Source organism: Argiope bruennichi, chromosome 7, assembly GCF_947563725.1.
Source record: "Argiope bruennichi chromosome 7, qqArgBrue1.1, whole genome shotgun sequence".
Classification (NCBI taxonomy): Eukaryota; Metazoa; Arthropoda; class Arachnida; order Araneae; family Araneidae; genus Argiope; species Argiope bruennichi.
The window spans coordinates 6,569,993-6,590,087 of NC_079157.1; the positions used below are offsets into that span (position 1 = coordinate 6,569,993).

The window sequence follows — 20,095 nt, forward strand, 5'->3', positions numbered from 1 at the left end:
ACGTTTGTTATAATGCTTAAAGTAAATCATTTAAATCCTTAATTCCGGAAATGATATTAAAATAACTGTTCTTAATGCTGATGAGAATTTTTTTTTTCATAATAAAAGATGTCGAATTTGCAAAAGTATTCAAAAAGTCCACGCTAAGATTTCACGATCTGCTGCTAAAATTTTATATATATTTCTAAATTCTAATGACTTTATTGATGAATGTTGGGAATGAAGAAAAAATAGTAGCTCCATTTCAGCTTGGCAACGATCAGGGTACCCTTTAATCGAATTATGGAAAGAAAAGCAGTACACCAGCAATGACTTTAAGATAAATTCTTTAGTATAAATGGCATAAAATGCGCGACATTAGTCAGTACAGTGTTGACTTCTCCTCTTCTGCAGTTTCTTTCATTTGCAGCAAGTTTGCGAGTTACCAACCCTGCCAGAATGTAACGCTCTCTTTCTTCATCTTCGATGACCATTGGAACACCTCGATACATGCAGGCATCTATTCCTTCTGGATAATCAGCACAGAAAGTATTCGGGGTAGAACAGGAAGACAGACCTTGCCTCTGGCAAGCTTCCATACATTTGTCACTGAGTTGCACCGATACATTCGCCACTTCATAATTTACAGCAGGAATGGACATATACATCGTGTAGTTGTACCCCCAACCAGGTACCTGAAACGAAAATTATTCTTGTATGCATAGTAAAAGAGAATAAAAATCATAATTTGTTTATGTTACAACTTTTTGTAAGACGTGAGAAAGGATGATAAATTTAATTAATATACATAAATTTATGTTTCAAAAATAAAATTTTCGCAATAAGCCATAAAATACACATTTTTTACGATAAAAACACTTTGTGTTCATTTTATCACTCTTTATGACTTAGAATAAAAGTTCAAACTTCGTCAAAGGTAAAATTTGACAACGTTTATAATTTAAATCGAAGAAAGAAGATTAAATTTGCGATCGATAAATGGAGAATTAGTTGTCCTAACATCTTCTATGAGAAATTTAATTTTAAATTGAAAGAATTGAATTGAACTTTACTACCTTTTTTTTCATTAGATAATCTGTTGAGAAACTTATTGTGCTCAATCTATTTGAAGTCAGATTTTTAACTAATATACAAATAGAGATTAATTGACTTACATGAATATGAAATGATTAAGAAGGAATGATATGAACAGAATATAGTGCGTTATTATAAAATGAGTATCAAAGATCTTGTCATAAATTTACTATTTAGAAAGAAGTACACAGAAAAACATCCCAAGAAGTATCTTCTCAGAATTAATCACCAACAGCATTTGTATAACAATTTCTGATAAACGTTTTATAAACAATTTCTATTTAAATTTTTGAAATTTTGTTCAAAACAATTGAGGGTTTCATTTCTCATCTTTTCTTAAATGTTCTATTTGCTTTCGTTAAAATATTTCTGTAGAGTAAAAAAAAAAAAAAACTCATTTATTCTCACTCATTCATTTTAACTCGTGACTTTTATTGTGTACGCACCTCAACATTATTTTGCAAATAAGGAGTTTCTTTGCGGTCCATAAGTGATGCTCTTTTCTGTTGGATTGGTGAAATGAAGTTGATACACCTCTCCTCACATTTGATCATACATTCAAGAAATGGATCATTTTTCTTTCAACCCATAGCAGTGATTAGAAAATCTGAATCTTCTTATTCATAATTAAGTCAATCAGTTGATGACAGGCATTTATCGAAATGATTTCAGCAATCCGAAACTACTCAAGTGATTCCTCGTACCTCTCAGATCTACTTCGAGTTCGTCTGGGAGTTCCTTAGTCGGAATTGAGGCCGAATTTCTGATAATTGAACCATTCCCTATTATGTTTCTTCACATGCTCTTCCAACTTGGGCATGATTCATCTCTGTCTATTAGCTTTCTGAATTCATTTCACTATTCCGGCCCTCATGGTGAACTATCCTACATCAGAATTTATCACCATTATAGGCCTGAAAGCACTTAGAGTTCTTGCGCAACCAAATGGTGGGACATTTTACATGTCTGATGAGGCCTTTCGTGTCTTTGCATGTTATATTACATTTAAATAGACAAACAACAAACAAAATTTTGTTTACTACTTGTACACAATTTAACGATAACAACGCTATCCGATTAGGCATATTAGGCCATAAACATGTCTATATATTTGTCTGGAACTATATTTCACTGCTGACAAAAACATTCTCATCATTGTACAGTAAGATCAATAATCAAGGGTTACTAATTTTTTTTCTCATACAAGCATTGGTTTATTACACTAAGGTATATTGCAAAAATATATAAAAATTAACTTCAGAGTATTAATGGAAAGCAAAACTTTTACAGAAGTACGTCCAAACATTTTAAACTAAAAATAGCAGTATATAGTCACTTCAACAACATTTGCATTTTATGTTGAAGTTATATGAGAATTATTTTAGTCCGAATATTTCCGCATGAACCAGAATGAACAGCAATCCCTGTGGCTCAGTACGCAGAGTGTCTCGTTTAAGATTGGTTGGTCAGTAGTTAAATCCCTAGAGTACTTTATCCAAAAACTGGAATTCTTTTATTTAAATTGTTATCTATTGTTTAAAATCAGGAAGGTTCTAGATCTTTTTTAAATATTAAAATTGGACTGTTCTTGGACATTCTATATGTGTATAAAAGCTGAGTCCCATCAGTGCTGGGTAAGTTCTCAGTTGTTGCTTCGTTCTAATAAATCTAATCGTTTGTTTAAACTAACGGCGTAGTTATTTACAACTTCAAGAGAATATTGTCATTCTGATCTTTGGTCTGAGCTTTTTTCTTAAAATATATATAGCTGTTACATGTAACGATTATTGAAATCATGAACTATATCAAGAATTTTGAAAATTGTCATAATATTATGTTTCTGACACGAGCAACAATCTTTTTCTTGAATAAGTTTAGGAATTTTGTTTCTTTTTTCTTAATTAAATATATTATTTCCTAATATTTTCATAAATTATACGCATTCCAGGAAGATAAAAAATTCACTGAGCATTTAGAAAAGATATTCATAAAAAGAACATTTAAACATTGAAATTAAAGTTAAACATATATTATGAATTACGCCGATTTTGAAGTTCCTCCATAATATCTTTTCTGTGGGTTTATTATTCGAAATCTATATAGTTCTTAATTTTTTAACAATCCCTCTATTTTGTAATGTGTCAATTTAAAAAAAAACTCTTGGTAAATATATTCAAAAATGTGGAAATTTAATCACTGAAACTCTTACATAAAATCCTTTTTGGGGGAACCATTTACTTCGAAAAGTCTTAAAATACCTGATAAAAGCTTCTCTGCCAGGGAAACATTTACCAGCAAGAGATTTTAAGAATTTGTAATCCGTTGATACAGTGGATTACTGTGGAAAACACGGTAAACCGTAATACATCAACGGCCAGAGGGACATAGTAGTTTTTTTATATAACTGAAAACCTTATGTTCTAACTACTAAAAAGCTATTCCAACCTTGAAATATCTCGAACTGCAACCAAATTTAAAGACAACGAATTATAAAAATGTCGGCATAATTATCTTTTAATCCAGTACTTGTAATTATACTGAGCAATAATAAAGCGATTTATACAGGATATGTACCTTAAACTTCTTCTGAAAGCTAAGGTAAATCATCATTATCATAGTGCAACTTATAAAAATCAAGCCTTTTCTAATTTGATATCACAGCTAACTTGGGTTTTTTTTCGCAAGTTCTTTGAATTTTTTATTAATATAATGGATTAATATAATAATATAACTATTAGAATTCCAAGTCAAAATTAAAATGTCCATTTTTATATATTATTTCTAAATTGTTTTCATTAGGGAAATACAGCAGCAGTATGTGCCCTCATTGATCATAAATGAATATCAAACATTAAGAAATTTAATGTAAAATGTAATTTAATTAAAATTATTTTTACATTATCAACAAATTTACAATAAATATTATTTTCATGTTAAATTTTCATAATAGTTATTTATCCACTATCTATTTTTTATTAAAACTGTTAAGTACGCCAGGGTTATTCAATTAGACCTTTTACTTCACTATTTTTCTTTACTATTAAGGCCGTTACATCCAATTTGTTAAATAAGAAATTTTAACACAATGTATAACCAATATGCTTTTTAATACATTTTATATGCATGTCATTTTTTCATTTATAGATTTGAAAAGATAATTTTCATAAGGTTATGTTGCGTGAACAGGAACATGTGTTATTCATTCAATTTCGAAATTTTTCTAACTTTAGTTATAAGATACTTAGTTAAACAGCTAGAATATCACTAAACCAGGTGAATCTATTCCTTATGGACCAACTTTATAAGTTATAACTTATAGATATGTATACAATTTCTTCTATATTGTGTTGCCATAATTAGTATATAAATAAATTATAGCGCAGTGTCTGGCTGTTGAAGGTAAAATGTTTTTAAAGGGTCTGGGACATGTTCAACAATAAACATTGTTAAAATTTCAGCTACAAATAAAGGATATTCTTTTGTTAGTGAACTTTATATATGATAGAAAATATAGAACAAATATTTTATTTTAATTAGAAAAAAATATAAAAAACATTTATTCCTTGAAATATTTGTTTTTTAATAGTAAATGACATAAATTTAATAGTGGCATGGTGCGTTAATTTTCAAATTCATAACCACCAGTCAGTAAACTCAGAAAAAAATCCTTCCGCAACTAGCAAAATATATGTGCATGGGCTTAATAATTACAATAAACTTATTTTAATTTAAATATGCTAATAATAAAAATTTTAGAAATAATTAATGTGGTCTAACATGAGAATCTAAAATATAATATTTTGCATGATAAACAGCCTTTAAAAAGTAATACCATTGCTCAGAAAAAAGTTTTTAAAAAAGTTTTAATAAATGTATAATGTTTGTAAATATTGTAAATTAGATTTTATATGGTTGAAATAACTGTAATTTTTTCTATGCGTACTAAAGGTTGAAAAATAAATGTTCCGAGAAAAGAGAAAAACATTTGATTCTCTAGCATGAGCTTATATTAGATTTATTGTAAAAAAATGACATAAATTTTCACCATTTCAAAAACTATACAAATTATATATTTCTGTAAATAGTAATATGCCTCCTATCTTAACAGAGTAAAATTGAAAAATCATTTTTTGAAGGTAAGAACGTTCCAAGTTCCCTTGGAGAATAATATCAAAATGTGTCTCTAGTTTTCGATATTAACGGTTTCTGAAAAAGATGATTTCATATTCTTCGCTGAAATGATTAGTTTGGCTCCCTAAAAAAAAAAAAAAAAAAAAAAAAAAATCTTATGCTTGATGAAGATTTTGTTTATGACGATGTAAGTTATAATTTCCATATTTTAAAAAAGGCTTCTATAAAAATGAACTTTAATGAATAGTTATCGTTTTCTAAAGGTGCCGAAAACTAAGCGTTGTGAATTAATCTTTTAAGCAGTGAATGTCTATATAGAAATTATATGTTAAAGAGACCAAAAAAACTCGTAATTTGAATTTGCGCCGGACTTGCATATGCATGTAAAGATATTTGCTAATTTTAATTAGATGCTAATGCTAATGCTAATTTTAATTAATTATATACCATCGGTTCAACGGAAAAAAAATAATAAGCAATATTCATGTAAATGAATGCCTCATACTTCAAACTTAAATTCAAACACCATAAAATGGAATTATTTACATATCAATCATTTCATAAAATAAAAAAATAGTGTGATTTAATGGCTATTTTCAACCTGATAATGTTTATAATCAGGATACTCCTTTAAACTTCTCGATATCACACACGATATAAAAATATTTCTAACCGTTCGTGGAAAAGAATACTAATTGTTAAATAATTTAACATAATTACTTGCTATATATTAGATGCTCATTAAGAAAGTGTTTTTATTCTTTAAATTAAAAATTGATCGATATCTTGACATGTTACTTGAATCTCTTCGAAGTATATTATTTCGTAAAAAAAAATTTAATTCGATTTTTAAAATTCTAAAAAGGAGTTTTTAAAATTTATAAATTTTCTTTCCATACAATGTTTTCTCTAGTTTTAATAAAATAAATATAAATGAGAATATTTTACAAAATTTTACTTTTGTTTAGTAACTGGAACTGTGTTCACGTAAGTTGAAATATTAAACTACAATTTTTCTGTGAACACGTTATCTCTGCTATTTTACTAAGAGTGAATTTTAAACCCTAATATATTAACAGGCGAGACCAAAACATTATTAGGCTCAGATGCTACAAAATAAATTCGAATCTATTCAATTTTACTTCCTTGCACTAGAAATAAATATTTTTTCAACTCATCCACAGGCATTAGCTGAATTAATTTTCATATCCTGTTAATATATTCGACATGATATTGGTAACAGTGTATTTATACACCACTTTTTCTGTTACAGAAGATTAAATAAATTGTATAATAAATCCTAGACGAAAGACTCTCCATTAGACAGTTTCAAGTTGTTCATGAAAGAAAGTTCCATTTATGGAACAGATTGTAGTTTCTTTTATTTTTGCGCTAAATTTCTTCGCATCTAACAAATAGTTTTTTTTTATGATTTATCTCGTATTAAAAATATAATCTTCATTGAATTTTGTTATCTACAAATCTCTCATATACTATCGATAAATCAAGGTCTATAACTTATCTTTCTTGATTGTACAGTGCACTCCTGAATATCCGGTTCTCGGCTATCCAGCCTAGTTTCCTTTTATCGTCATTAAATGAGAAAAGCAAGGCGTCTATGAAGTCATATATTAAGGACTTTTACGAAACCTAAAAATTGTAAGTTTTTACTCTTATCTCAGGCTTACCTTTTCATATCTGTGTCATCATTTACCAGCGAAAAACAAAATAGGTTTGAGTAAATTTTTTTAAGAATCAAGCCTATGATTTAAGTTAATGTTATGTTTATGTTTTCTGCTTTTAAGGTATTACAGAATTTATGTTAAAATGTGAGCAATTTATATCCCTTAACTTACTTTTTTCTCTAATAAATTTTGGAAACATGCAGCGTAGTAATAAACTATCAGTACAGAGGCTTATATATTAACTCTACACATTAACGTTAACTACTTCTATGATTCACCGGGCCACGGCCGCGTTCACATTCTACGTGACTTGAGATAAATGGACGTCTTAGTACTCAATAAGAAGTGAGAAAATACGTATTATAAGAGAGAGTTTGGCATAAAAATAACTTTGTCTTCTGGTATTGGTGGACAAGAAATGAATTCACAGAATTCCAGTCTATCCGGCCTGCCTTCCGGAACATTTGGTCGGGTACTCGGGTGTGTACCGTAATAGCTTTTATCATTGTTATTTTATGGTGCATATATGTCTTATTCCCATGCACCCTATAAGCTAAGTGAATCCAACAACTAATTGACGGCATTATCATCAACTTTCAAATCAAACTATCATGTAAGATTGGCAATTATTATATGAATGATTAATACGTACGGGTATGAAGATTCACTTTTATTTACGAATTTTAATGCTTTTGTCTTATTCTGAAGCTGTGCTTGTAGTATAGAATTAATCTATTTACCTGTAAATTAATTCAAAGAAATTGACTCACCAGTCCTTTTTGCCCCTGAAGCAAAATTTTGTCAGTAAAGTTGAGATCAGGCAGACATATTGGCTGGATGGTTTCTGAAAATTTCAGTTCTGGTTCAAACTTCAGAAGAGCAATATCATTGGCCTTTGTTTCATTGTCGAAGTCAGGGTGTAAAATTACTCGAGATATCTGAAAAGAAATCGAAATACGGATTAAAATGTATATAAATTAATTCAAATGTTGAAGCGCAGAGTAGCCTACCCACATTTTTATTAATATTATTTTAAATGTAATGTAGATAGTGAAAACTTTAAAAAAATAAAGTAGTAAAACATTATGGGTATGTAGCACATCGGGATCCAAAATTTGATTTGAAATAATCTTAATAAGTCTTACAAAATGAACATAAATAAATCTTGTATAATTGTCTTTTATCAAATTATTTGTTTTTAAAATATTCTCAGATGTCTCTTCAATTACATCTAATCTGGGCTAAAGCAGTCAATACTCACATCAAAGAATTTAAAATCCTACAAAATAAAATGGATACAGAAATAAGTAATATTCCAAGATTTCTATGAAATAGGAATTTTTAAAAAGACTTGCCAAAGAAATAAGTGAATGTCTCGCAAGAAGCTCTCAGAAGGTATTTTAAGAAGCTTGAAAATAAAGATTATGATGGCAAGGGTATAATGATAATGAAGACAAAGATGCCGTCTTTGCATATGATGAAAGAATCTATAGTAACAAAAAAAGGAAAATCTAAAAGGTTGATCACAAATGAACCTCCCGATGACTGAGAGTTACCCCACATGGGCTGATTACAGAACGGTCTCAATTTGTCGATGATTGAGCTTTATTAAATTAAACAAAATACTTATTCAATATATATTCCTTATATTGAACTATTCTGTCTTTTTTTCCTTATATTTAATGATCCTAAATCATGAGCGGAGGTTGACAAGTGGTAAGGTATCGGCTTCAGAATCAGAGGACTTCAGGTTCCAGACCTGATTAAACCAAAGAACCGCCTTATAAGTGGATTTGGTGCACGTTAAATTCGTCGGGGGCAAACGCCCTACCACTGGTGTGGTGTAGAAGTTTGGAGAGGAGCTGCCAGCTAAAGTGTCGTCCTTGTCATCTGAACACCGTTCAAATTTACTAGGGCCGTTCCAAAATAGCCCTAGTGTTCTTTTAAAGCGAGACGTTAATATGACTAAACTAAATTAAATTTAGTTAAATCATTCAAATATTATTAATATTCTAAATCTGAATTTATAGGTAGAAATAAAATCTTTAGACCGAAATAAAAGTCACATTTATATTTGCGGAACTCACACTTCTTTTTTGCTCCGATCCAGAATCACCTGTTGCCGTTGGGTAAACCGTGCCAAATAGTAATCGAATATTCTGAGTTCCAGTGACGCACTGAGCAGCTGTGAGGACTGTTTCTTTATCCAGAATAACACCACCACAGAACAAATTTTCGATGTCTTCTGGACTGAGAGCAGCGATTCCCATTGACCATGGCCAGTCACCGGCCCTCTGTGTAGAACCTCGTCTTCGGTTGGTGCGGGGAGGAATTTGACCACAAACTGAAATAAGAAGAAGAAATAATTCCGATATTCTAATTAGAAATATCGCAGAATGATAATGTTTTATACTTAGTTCACTTCACTACTTTTGCTGATTTTTATATCATAAAATTTTAAAAATGAATTGGAATATTAAAACATTATCGTATTGAAAATACATTGTTTTTCATGTTCTATACAAGTTGTGCAAACAATATAAAACATTATGTTGAAATTCATCATGTTCAAAAACATTAACATTATCGTGCTGAAAATGCTGCTTCAACATAAGCATATTGAACCATTGATTAATAATAAATTGAGAAAGATTTACTTTAAACATTTACTTTTTACTTAGTAATTCGAGAACTAGTAATATTTTCAAACTAATTATTCACATCTCTTTGTTTTTATTATTTTTGAACGAGTTTATATAAAACAAAATTATTTTCGCAGAGTTGTTCTTTCAACTGGTTTACTTGCTTAAAGCCTTACTGCCTAACCACTTCCACTTAAATTAAAATGTTTATTGAAATTCAAGAAAAAAAAACTTAAGGAAATAAAACTGGTACTTACAAACTAATTTTTTTTAAGTGTTACTTTTTTGTTCAATTTCTTAACTATATTTTTACATTGGCGAAAATATCCTTTTTGTAATACTAATTTCGTAAGTTATTAAGGAAACACTTTAAAATTTTGATTAATGTTAATTTGTTAAAAAAAATAATTAAAATTTAAACCTTATTCTAAATTACCATCTGCAATTTAAGAAGCAATTAAGTATAAAATGTAAAAGTTCTCGATCTAATGGCCTTACTTAAAAATTTATTTTTGATTGATTTTTTCACCGTAGAATTTTCAAATCATATCCATGATGCAAGTATAATCATGCTAAAATTGGCACAAGCTAAAAAGAAAGAAAATGTTGACAATTTATTACCTTCTGAACAAGCAATACCGAAACGGTCTGGTGGACAGGACGAACAAGAAGTGCTATTATCTGCACACGTCTGGCAATTGGCCCAGTTTTCACAAGTACTTTGGTCATTTGAAGTATCATGGAAACATTGTCTGCAAAACAGGAATGCTTTACATTCTTAGTTGAAGAAATTTCACATTAGTGTATCAAATCTAACTTTTGGTGTGTAAAATGTTAACAATTCTTTTTTGTTGTAGAAAAAGTAGTGCTTTTCTCGCATCAAATTATTGGAGGCTAATTATTGGAGTTCCCATCAACCGCCGCCATATAATTATCCATTATTATCATTTTGCATAAGCTATAAATTCAGCCATCACACACAAACTGATACTTCTCGAAAGAAAAATATAATAATGACACGATTTTTAGTGAAAAGGATATATACGAGGAGTCTTTCCAAAAAAGAGGAGAGGTACTTTATCTTAAACCGACTACTCCAACCTGCCCAAAGGCACGCGGAAAAATCAGAATGATCGGACCACCGCAACAGCAACACTGGCGGGAGTTGTGGTTGAGTCCTGAAGGCCATCACCGTCCACGGTAAAACCGTTCCCCTGAGAAGACGTCCCGCCATCGTCAACCCCCCCCCCCCCATCTTTCTCTATAATCACCAAAGTGGCGAGAATCAACCACCATCCTGGAAGCTTCTCGTCCTCAATTACGAGGGGCCACCAGTAAGATAAAGAGGATTAAAGAATATTGATATATATTAAGATATTAAAGAGGATTAAAGAATATTGATAAGAATATTAAAGAATATTGAAATAATGGGAAAGCATTTGTTAGTTCCGTACGTAGAGGAAAATGTTATTTAAAATATTAAAGGTTAGCAGCTTGTATTTATCTGTACAATACTTTCTTCCTAATCTCGACATAACTACAAGGATTTTAAAATATGCCGCTAAGAAATCCAATAGAAATATCTTATTTTTTACATTCCTGTATACTTGTGCAATGTTACGCGTTTCACACTAGACTTCATAGCATAATAGAAAAAAAAATCAGCTATGCATTTCCACTTTCCTGCCATAGATCAATTAGAACAGTAATTTCATGTAGATCTACTTTCAGGGCATCAAGACCCTGGGGACGGAGTGCAGTGATCTTGCGATACGATTTCGGTTTTTAGGAAATTCAGAAAAAGTTCAAAATCAAGTTCCTTATCTAAACAAACGGACCGATGTTCAGGTTAAATACTATATAGAGTGCTAAATATTCAATAGGAACATGGAAATTGAAGTGGAAGATTAGAGAGAGAGATGCTGGGAGAGGGTCTACCGGTATCTTTCTCACCAATCTTCCTGATACAAATGTCCTTTCCCAAAATAATCCGCATGGCGCTTCATAGTGAATTAAACACGAATAAAATTTCCTTTATTTAGATTGTTTTGATTAAGAATTGTCAGTTTCACATTCTCACAGACGGACAGACTTTATATTGCGAAATTTTAATCAAAATTTGATAGGAATTTACCGTTTTAATTTATAATTTCGAATGTTTTATTTTCCATATATAATGTATGATTATATCAACAAATTCTGATTTCCAATAAAATTGTTCATATTTTTGTGGTTTTTAAAAAAAACCAATAAAAATAAATTGTAAAAAAGCTAACACAGTTATGAAAAAAATTAACGAAGCAGTTTCTAAGCAATTAGGATATAAATGTTGTTAGGCTTTTCTTTCCTTTACTTAATAATAAAGCCGAATTAAATGGTATCAATACTGCTTGTGATGAAAGATGAATGAAATTCAGTACATTTTCCTTACTAAAAATTTGTAATTCCTTTTGACTTCTTGAATGAAAACAATAATCAGGAAATCTTTACTTCACAAGCATATAGATATCTTCACTATACTAGCTATTTCACCTGAGTAAGCATGTAAAATCTAGTACGGGCTTTAATACTGTAAAAATTTTAATATATAGCATATAGACGTGTTCATTTTAACAACAATATAAAAGTGATCAAACTTCAAAAAAGACTTCAAACAATCGATAAGAAGACATATTCTTTTTTTTTCTTAGTCTTATTAGTCCGGAGATTTTCAGTAGAAAATTGAGTTGTAGTAGATACTTACGTATAATTTTGACCACTGGAACCGCATGGACATAATATGCATCTTGATGATATGGCAGAAATACTTGATAAACCAATAGCTGCCAAAATTGTCCAAAAGGTAAAAACTGCGAGAAAATCAGTTTTAAAATAGCATAATTGGTACTGTTTTATGCATTTTATTCCGAAATACAAATTATTAACTCTAAGTGCGTACAATTTACTATATTTTATTTCCGATTTTACGTGCAATGAGGATTACAGATATGATCACAAAATTTTGAAAACAATTTATAAGAGACAAAATATTAAATTATCCCTTTTTTGAATTCTCCAAATGTTAAATGTATTTAAAATTGTTGAATCAAGCTGGATATCAGGTTGAATCAAAGCGGATGCTGTATGCCAAAATTTTGCAACAGTTTAATGCAGATTTTCGGGTTTCTATAACGTGTGGCATTTTGCAACAACAATCACAAACTTAAAAAACAATTTCAAATCAAATTAGTCCACCAATAAAATTGTTTTATATTTATATTTCTTACATGCAATATTTTGTTCTATCTCAAACATATTTTGTGATATGCTGATCCTTTATACATTCTTGTGACGATGTTTATTAGAAATTAGCACTGCTTCCTTTTAGTTTAGTCTCTTTAAAGAGGCCAATGGAGATCAGAATGATGGAGCTTGTTTAAAAATCCGTCAGTCTTTTCTGAACATAGCTAACTCATTTTATTCATTATAATTAAGATTATGTAGGAGAAGTTTAATTGACTTGTGTCCGATGCGTCACCTTAAATCCAATTAAAATTTATTGGCATTTAAAAGGAATTTTTTATTGATTTTGTAAGCATTTAGAAGTCATATTCAACAATCAAGTGAAATTAATACTGAAAATAATAATAAGATATATAAGGTATATAAGATATAATAAGATTTATAAAGATAATTCTAAAAAACTATTTATTTATATTTATTAATAAAGAATTTTTGATTTCATAGTATGATTATCATAAAAAAGATAGTTTCATGGTTTAATAAAATTTTTAAATTCGTTTTCGTTTGGTGTTTGAACGCATAATATAATTTATTTACAATTTGCATTTTCTGGAAAATGATAATTTTTATGTTATAAAGAAAAATTTGGTAAAAAAAAAAGTGAAAAAAACAAATGAAGCAACAAAGAACGTGCTGAAAATTCAAGATGAAGAATATGCTTTCAACCATATAATACTTTGATATACTTAATGCATTTTATTAACACACAAGAGTTTAGTGAAAATAAATAATTTACTCAGCTCTCCCATTAGTGTTATATTTAAGTTCTCAATACAACTCTGCAAACATAATTATTCAAATATATTGAAACACATTCTTTATCCTTCTTTCTAAATTCTTTTCAAAACTTTCAATTGACTCATTTGCCTACTGAATTAGTTTTCTTCCATTGTTTCTAAAATATTTAACAATAAAGTTGCGATTCTTATACAATTGACTGAAAAGAAGGCTTAATATAAATACGACTTGTTTGTTTAAGCTTGAAAGCGAAATCATATGGTCAATTCCGTATATGTTGCCAAATCTTATTCTGAATGAAGCACTCTTTCGGAGTTGCACAAAAGATATTTATATAAATGTAGCAAATATTGTGCATAATCATCTGATTTTAAATAATTAACTAGACTCAATTGCTTCTTGAAATTAGAAAATATTTGATATGTCGTAAGTGAATTTTTATGATTTTCTCATTTAATTGCAAATTTAGAAATGAAAAGTACTTTTCAGTAAAAACAAGTTCAGTTAGAAACGGCTATTATTGAATCCTAATACATAAAAATAGACCAATTATTTAATTTTAAAACAGTTCACTAGAAAACACAAAAAAGAGGGAAGAATTTAATTATTGAAAGAAAAGTAAGGATTTTTCGTTCTGAAACCCTAACATCCTTAAAGTGTCACTAAGTAACAAAACTATTGCTTTTTACTTATATCGAATTGGATAATTCATTGCACAAATCAGTTTAGAACATGTATGAAATTTTGGGCTCGAAAAGTATAAACTATGAAAATTTTTGATTTTTTTATTCAATATTTAAGAAAAACAAATTAAAACGTACGATAGATAATGAAAACATTTTTTTAAAAAAAATTTATTTATAGAAGCCTTATAATCTAAGATAAAATTCGCATATATTCTATGTTAAAAAGCAATAATTCATTTTGGAAAAAGCATTTTTTTCCGTAGTTAAATAATAAACGAGATTGCTATTGTAGAAAAGCAGTCAAGGTAATGATTCTAAAATAAATTGCAAGCAGAAGGTGAATTCACAATCGATGGAAGACAGAGCGTGGAAATTAAGGAATTCGGGCCTATCTTCAGGAGTAGGAAAATATTCTCACTCAATTTTAATTTGTTAATAACAGAATTAGTTTATAAGAAAGAAATCAAAAAATATAAATAAATATATGAATATAAATTTTGCATTTAACTCAAATGTGCTTTTTCGTTGATTTATTTAAACTATTTAAACAAACTGCTCAATTTTAATTGTAAAGTTCATATATTGCATCATTTTTATGAAAGATAATCTGAAATAATTTTTGCGAAATATGCATTTTCTTAATCATGATGCGTGACTTCGTGATTATTAGATAGTTTGAACAGTCTTTATATGATCCCTTTTATTTTAAACTGTATGCCTAACATTTAAATTTTACTTTTAAAATATTCATGAAAGTATTTGTTTATATTTTTGAAGTTTTACGACATTTCAAACTTATTTTACCTAAATTTCAAAAAAAAATTTATTTTTAAAAATTAATTTAGATTTTTTATATTTTTCAACCTTGCAATATAATTATTATTTTATACATTTAGTATCGGAATCTTATTATAAAGGTTTGATTAAGGTTGAGCATTTTTTAATACGAATCTCTAAATTTTAAAACCAAGTTGGTTTTTATCTCTCATGCTTTCTAAAAAAATTCTAAAATAATAAAATTATGGGTTATTTTATTTGCTGGTTAATCTTCAATAAATAAAAAAATATCTAACTTCTTAACGATTATATTTTAAAACTTTTTATTCATACTATAAGAAAATATTCTGCTAAACTAACAGATTAAGTTGACATTTCTCTTACACATATGATATCTCAGATAATAATATTTGAATTGCTTATGATAAAATCGCCTAATGCTTTTGAATTTTACTGAAAAGTTTATTAAATAAAATTCAAAAATACATATCGCAAGAGTAACTTTAATTAAATTAAATTCTTTACACCCAAAGCCAATATGAGCTTCACTTAACACGTCTACATACATTCAGAAGTATTCCGCCTTTCAGTAAAATATGATGTTTTTCTAGACGTTGTGTTGAACTTTACAACACAAAATCTGTCATAATGCCACGACAAAGTAATCATCATGACAAACATAAATTCCTCAGAAATATATTGTATTATACTATATTATTGAAACAATACTATTTTACAGGGTAATTTATAGCTGAATTATATCTATAATATTTATATCATGAAAATTTGCTTTCCTTACCTGTGTGTGACGACATTGTCCTGAAATATGTACTAGAAGAAAGATAGAATTCGTACTTTGGCTTTTTCACAAACGAGTTCTGTTTTATTTTATTGTTGTTTTTTCTTTCGTGCTTTCCCAAAGGACACCTGTTGGATGAAATCCTCTAATCGTTTCTTTGGAGGTCAGAATATACCTTCTTGCATCCAGCTTTGCAATTGATCGTTTGAAAAAGAAATCAGAACAAAAAATGGCTTTTGCAATCCGCGATTTTTGAATTTTCATTAGATTATTTGGAAATTTTTTTGTGAAAATAAGTTGGAAAAAGTCATATAAATTGGAAGAAATCTTCACGATTGCTATTTGTTCGATTGACCAGAAAATTCTTATTAAAATGTTTTCGATAAAGAATTTTGATTGTACTCGGTTTATCACTAAATAGAAGGAAATAAGACAAGCTTAGTGAAAAAGACTAAGTTTCAATAATGGATTATCGTTTGCATTGATTATCGCCAAAGAATGCTATGTAAAAAAAAAAATCATGAAAAATTAAAAGAAATATGAAAAAATTGTATTCCACTAGAAAACCAGCAATTTAATCCATATTCATTATATACTTAAAATTATAAATTATAATCAAACAAATAAAAGTTGTCTTCCATGATGCTTCACAAAATGCTAGATATGCCTCCTATTTTGCACCTAAGAAATTCAATACTGTTCTTTTTTGTTCAATACTGTTCTATGCATGGTTCAATCGAAATGTATATGAACGTAAGTTGCCATATTTATAACTATTATTATTCTTCAAATTATTATTTCATTAATGCAAATTTGAATCAGAGTTAATCTATGAAGTATCAGTACAACAACTTTTTTTATGATGAACTCTTATAATTGTGCGTTTCAGATTAACAGAGCATTCACAAACCCTTTATTTCTAAGAAGAATTAATTTTAAAAAAATAAATCAATTTAAAAATTTTGAAAAGAATGTTTGAAATTGAAAATAAAATTATTTATTCTATATTTTTTATTCATTGAAAGTTTGATAAAATTAAATAAATTTTTAAATACAATCTTTGAAAGCATGCGTGATTAAGATATAATAGAAGCCTTACTTGTTCTTTTTTTTTTTAATTACTCGTTTGCGGTATCAGAAATTTTTGTCCTTGTGTAATAAAATATAATTTCTCCATAAAGAATTCTTTTCACCTTCCCTTCTTGCCTTCTTAGGCAATTAACCATACAATTTTATTTTATTTTATTGTTAAAGAAAGAATTATGTGTAGAAACAAAATTATCTCTTATATTAAAATAATAAATGAAGAATATTTTTAATTATTCTTTAATATTACTAAATTAAATTGTTAATTAAAAGAAAATTTTACATACAGAAAATTATAGAAGTTTTTCACTAGACTACATAAACTAATTCAAACTCGTGAGCATTGTTTCTCATTGGAATGAGCTATCATTTTGACTCAAAATTTTTTTCTACAAATCAGTAGTAAGATTAGTTATAAATGAGCTGTTCTGCTATCCCTGGAATGGCATTAACTAATATTAGTAAGTTGCAAGCTGGTAAAAAAAAATGAAAAAATAGTTGCCGGTGATGAATCTTCCCTGGAATGTGAAATAGAAAGTCATTCAAAAGCATCTTTTCGGATCGAGCATTTTTTCCAGTGACTTAAAACGACTAAATTAAAAAATCGAATTTTCCAGACTCGTAAAGAATTCCGGTAAATAATAAATTTATTTTATAAAAAGATGCAGAATCATTGAGTTCTACTCTTTAGGACATAATTAACTGGGAAGCACTTGTTGCTGTCGTTTTTATATTAATTAATTGTTCCAGTATTCTTGTTAATAAATATTATGTTTTCATTAGTATGCCCTGACTGTCAACGCAAGCGCATTAAATTAAGCGCAACTCTTTGATTATTCAAATTATGAACCAAAAACTGTTGGCTTTTTTTATACGTTGTGACTGTCAACGCAAGCGCATTAAATTAAGCGCAACTCTTTGATTATTCAAATTATGAACCAAAAACTGTTGGCTTTTTTTATACGTTGTGACTGTCAACGCAAGCGCATTAAATTAAGCGCAACTCTTTGATTATTCAAATTATGAACCAAAAACTGTTGGCTTTTTTTATACGTTGTGACTGTCAACGCAAGCGCATTAAATTAAGCGCAACTCTTTGATTATTCAAATTATGAACCAAAAACTGTTGGCTTTTTTTATACGTTGTGACTGTCAACGCAAGCGCATTAAATTAAGCGCAACTCTTTGATTATTCAAATTATGAACCAAAAACTGTTGGCTTTTTTTATACGTTGTGACTGTCAACGCAAGCGCATTAAATTAAGCGCAACTCTTTGATTATTCAAATTATGAACCAAAAACTGTTGGCTTTTTTTATACGTTGTGACTGTCAACGCAAGCGCATTAAATTAAGCGCAACTCTTTGATTATTCAAATTATGAACCAAAAACTGTTGGCTTTTTTTATACGTTGTGTTTGCAGTTGTATGCATTTTAGAGCAATAACATCAATATGCGTGTAAATTATTCAATCTCTTGAGTCAATATATTTCGTAAAGAAGCCAAAAACTAAAATAAGGATAGCGGTCGCTTGGAAAGACTGTCAAAATACTTAAACAAGATTTTTTTTTTGGGGGGGGGGGAGTGGAGAGAAATATTTTATGCTCCAAGAAAACATATTTCTACTTATTTCTCCAAACACATATAAATGCAAATGATTGAATAAGGAGTGCTAGGGAAATATAACAGCAAAAGTTAATATGCGTCGGGACAGAGCTCAAAATGTACATTATATAATAATGTGAATAAAAAAAATTATGGGTTAAAAGAAACTCAGCTCACTAAATAAACTAATGCAAAAAAAATATCTGTATGATATTTTTTTTTGATATTATATATGATATGAAAAAATTATCGTATATGATATTAATAGAAAGAACTTATAAATAAATAAATAATAAAAAGAAAAGATAAATAAATAAATAATAAAAAGAAAAGATAAATAAATAAAAAGAACTTATCGTGATTAAAATAAGTTCTTTGAAACAAGCAATAATAAGAAAAGTTATGCATTTTCTTATTATTCCTTTATTTTTAATCCGCCGAGAAAGCAGTTTTTGGATACGTTACCTTTATGAAACCATTGATCCAACACATCTTAAGGAACCTTTGCCAGTTTAAAATTTAGTGTTGCCATCTATGAATTTAAAATTTAGTAAACTGAGGATATCTAAAGGACATGTACAAGCATTATTAATTTTATTAGGCTAAGAATGGTGAAAATAAATTATGCTGAATACTTTATTGTGTTTGAATACAGATATTTCAGATATTTAAGTAAAATTTTAATTAATCGTTATTAATATTGCATGCTGAAAGCTCAATTCAAAATAAAATTAAAGATATTAAAATAATTCAGAAGTTAATCCAAATATTAGGATTAAGAAATTAACTGCAAAAATAATATGAAATTGCAAATAATTATAAATTAAATAATTATGAAAGATTTTGTGTGTATTCCATAAAAGAATATAATATGTTTTTGTATTCTATACAAATAATATAGAGGATATTGATGCATTGAATATTTATTCATGTAACCATAAAATGTAAGCAAAACAAGGGAAATAAATTAAAAATCTTATTTACTTTAATAATATGAAAAGCAAAAGGAAATGTAATCTTATGGTATTTTAATTTTGAAAAAGCAGATTTATAAATTGCAAAATTGATTTATTTACAATTTGATTCAAGCATGATTTTCATTTCTTAAATAGAAATTTTTAACTAATATGTTCGTTTTAAATAAAATTTATAACCATAGAAAGAAATATGGCCATGTTAAATCATTATAAATGGCTAAATGGCTCATAAATAAACGGCCAGTTATAGCTTGAATAGTTTGCCACTAGATGGCGGCACGTTTTGGTTTCATATATTGAATTTCTTCTCATGAAATAATTTAATGAGAAGGAAAAGAAAACCATTATCTGAAGTTACTTTTTTTTTTTTTTTTCATTTGCTCTTTAATAAATACGTTAACGATGATAAGTCCAAAATGTTCGGAGAAAAAAGATATTGTCAACAGTAGAAAATAAAACTTTCCAAATAACTGAATGTGTTTTTAAAACAAAGTTATTACAATATTTTATAATACCGTCTACAGAAATCGTAGCTTGTGAAATCCGTTGGGAAATCTTTCCGTTTATCAGTTCCAATTTAAAAAAAATTATTGTAAATAATTCAGGCAAATTAA

At 28.3% G+C, this 20,095-nt stretch overlaps 1 protein-coding gene across 1 annotated transcript; it reads right to left on the reverse strand.

Moving 5' to 3' along the window:
- Positions 1 to 242: 242 nt before the first annotated feature.
- Positions 243 to 15,960, reverse strand: LOC129976134 (coagulation factor X-like). Its single transcript, XM_056089543.1, has 6 exons — positions 15,815 to 15,960; positions 12,276 to 12,381; positions 10,154 to 10,284; positions 8,978 to 9,234; positions 7,661 to 7,828; positions 243 to 674 (listed from the first exon to the last, which is right to left on the reverse strand). The coding sequence occupies exons 1-6, from the start codon at positions 15,828 to 15,830 to the stop codon at positions 315 to 317; spliced, it is 1,038 nt and encodes a 345-aa protein (XP_055945518.1). The 5' UTR covers positions 15,831 to 15,960; the 3' UTR covers positions 243 to 314.
- Between the last annotated feature and the right edge of the window lie 4,135 nt (positions 15,961 to 20,095).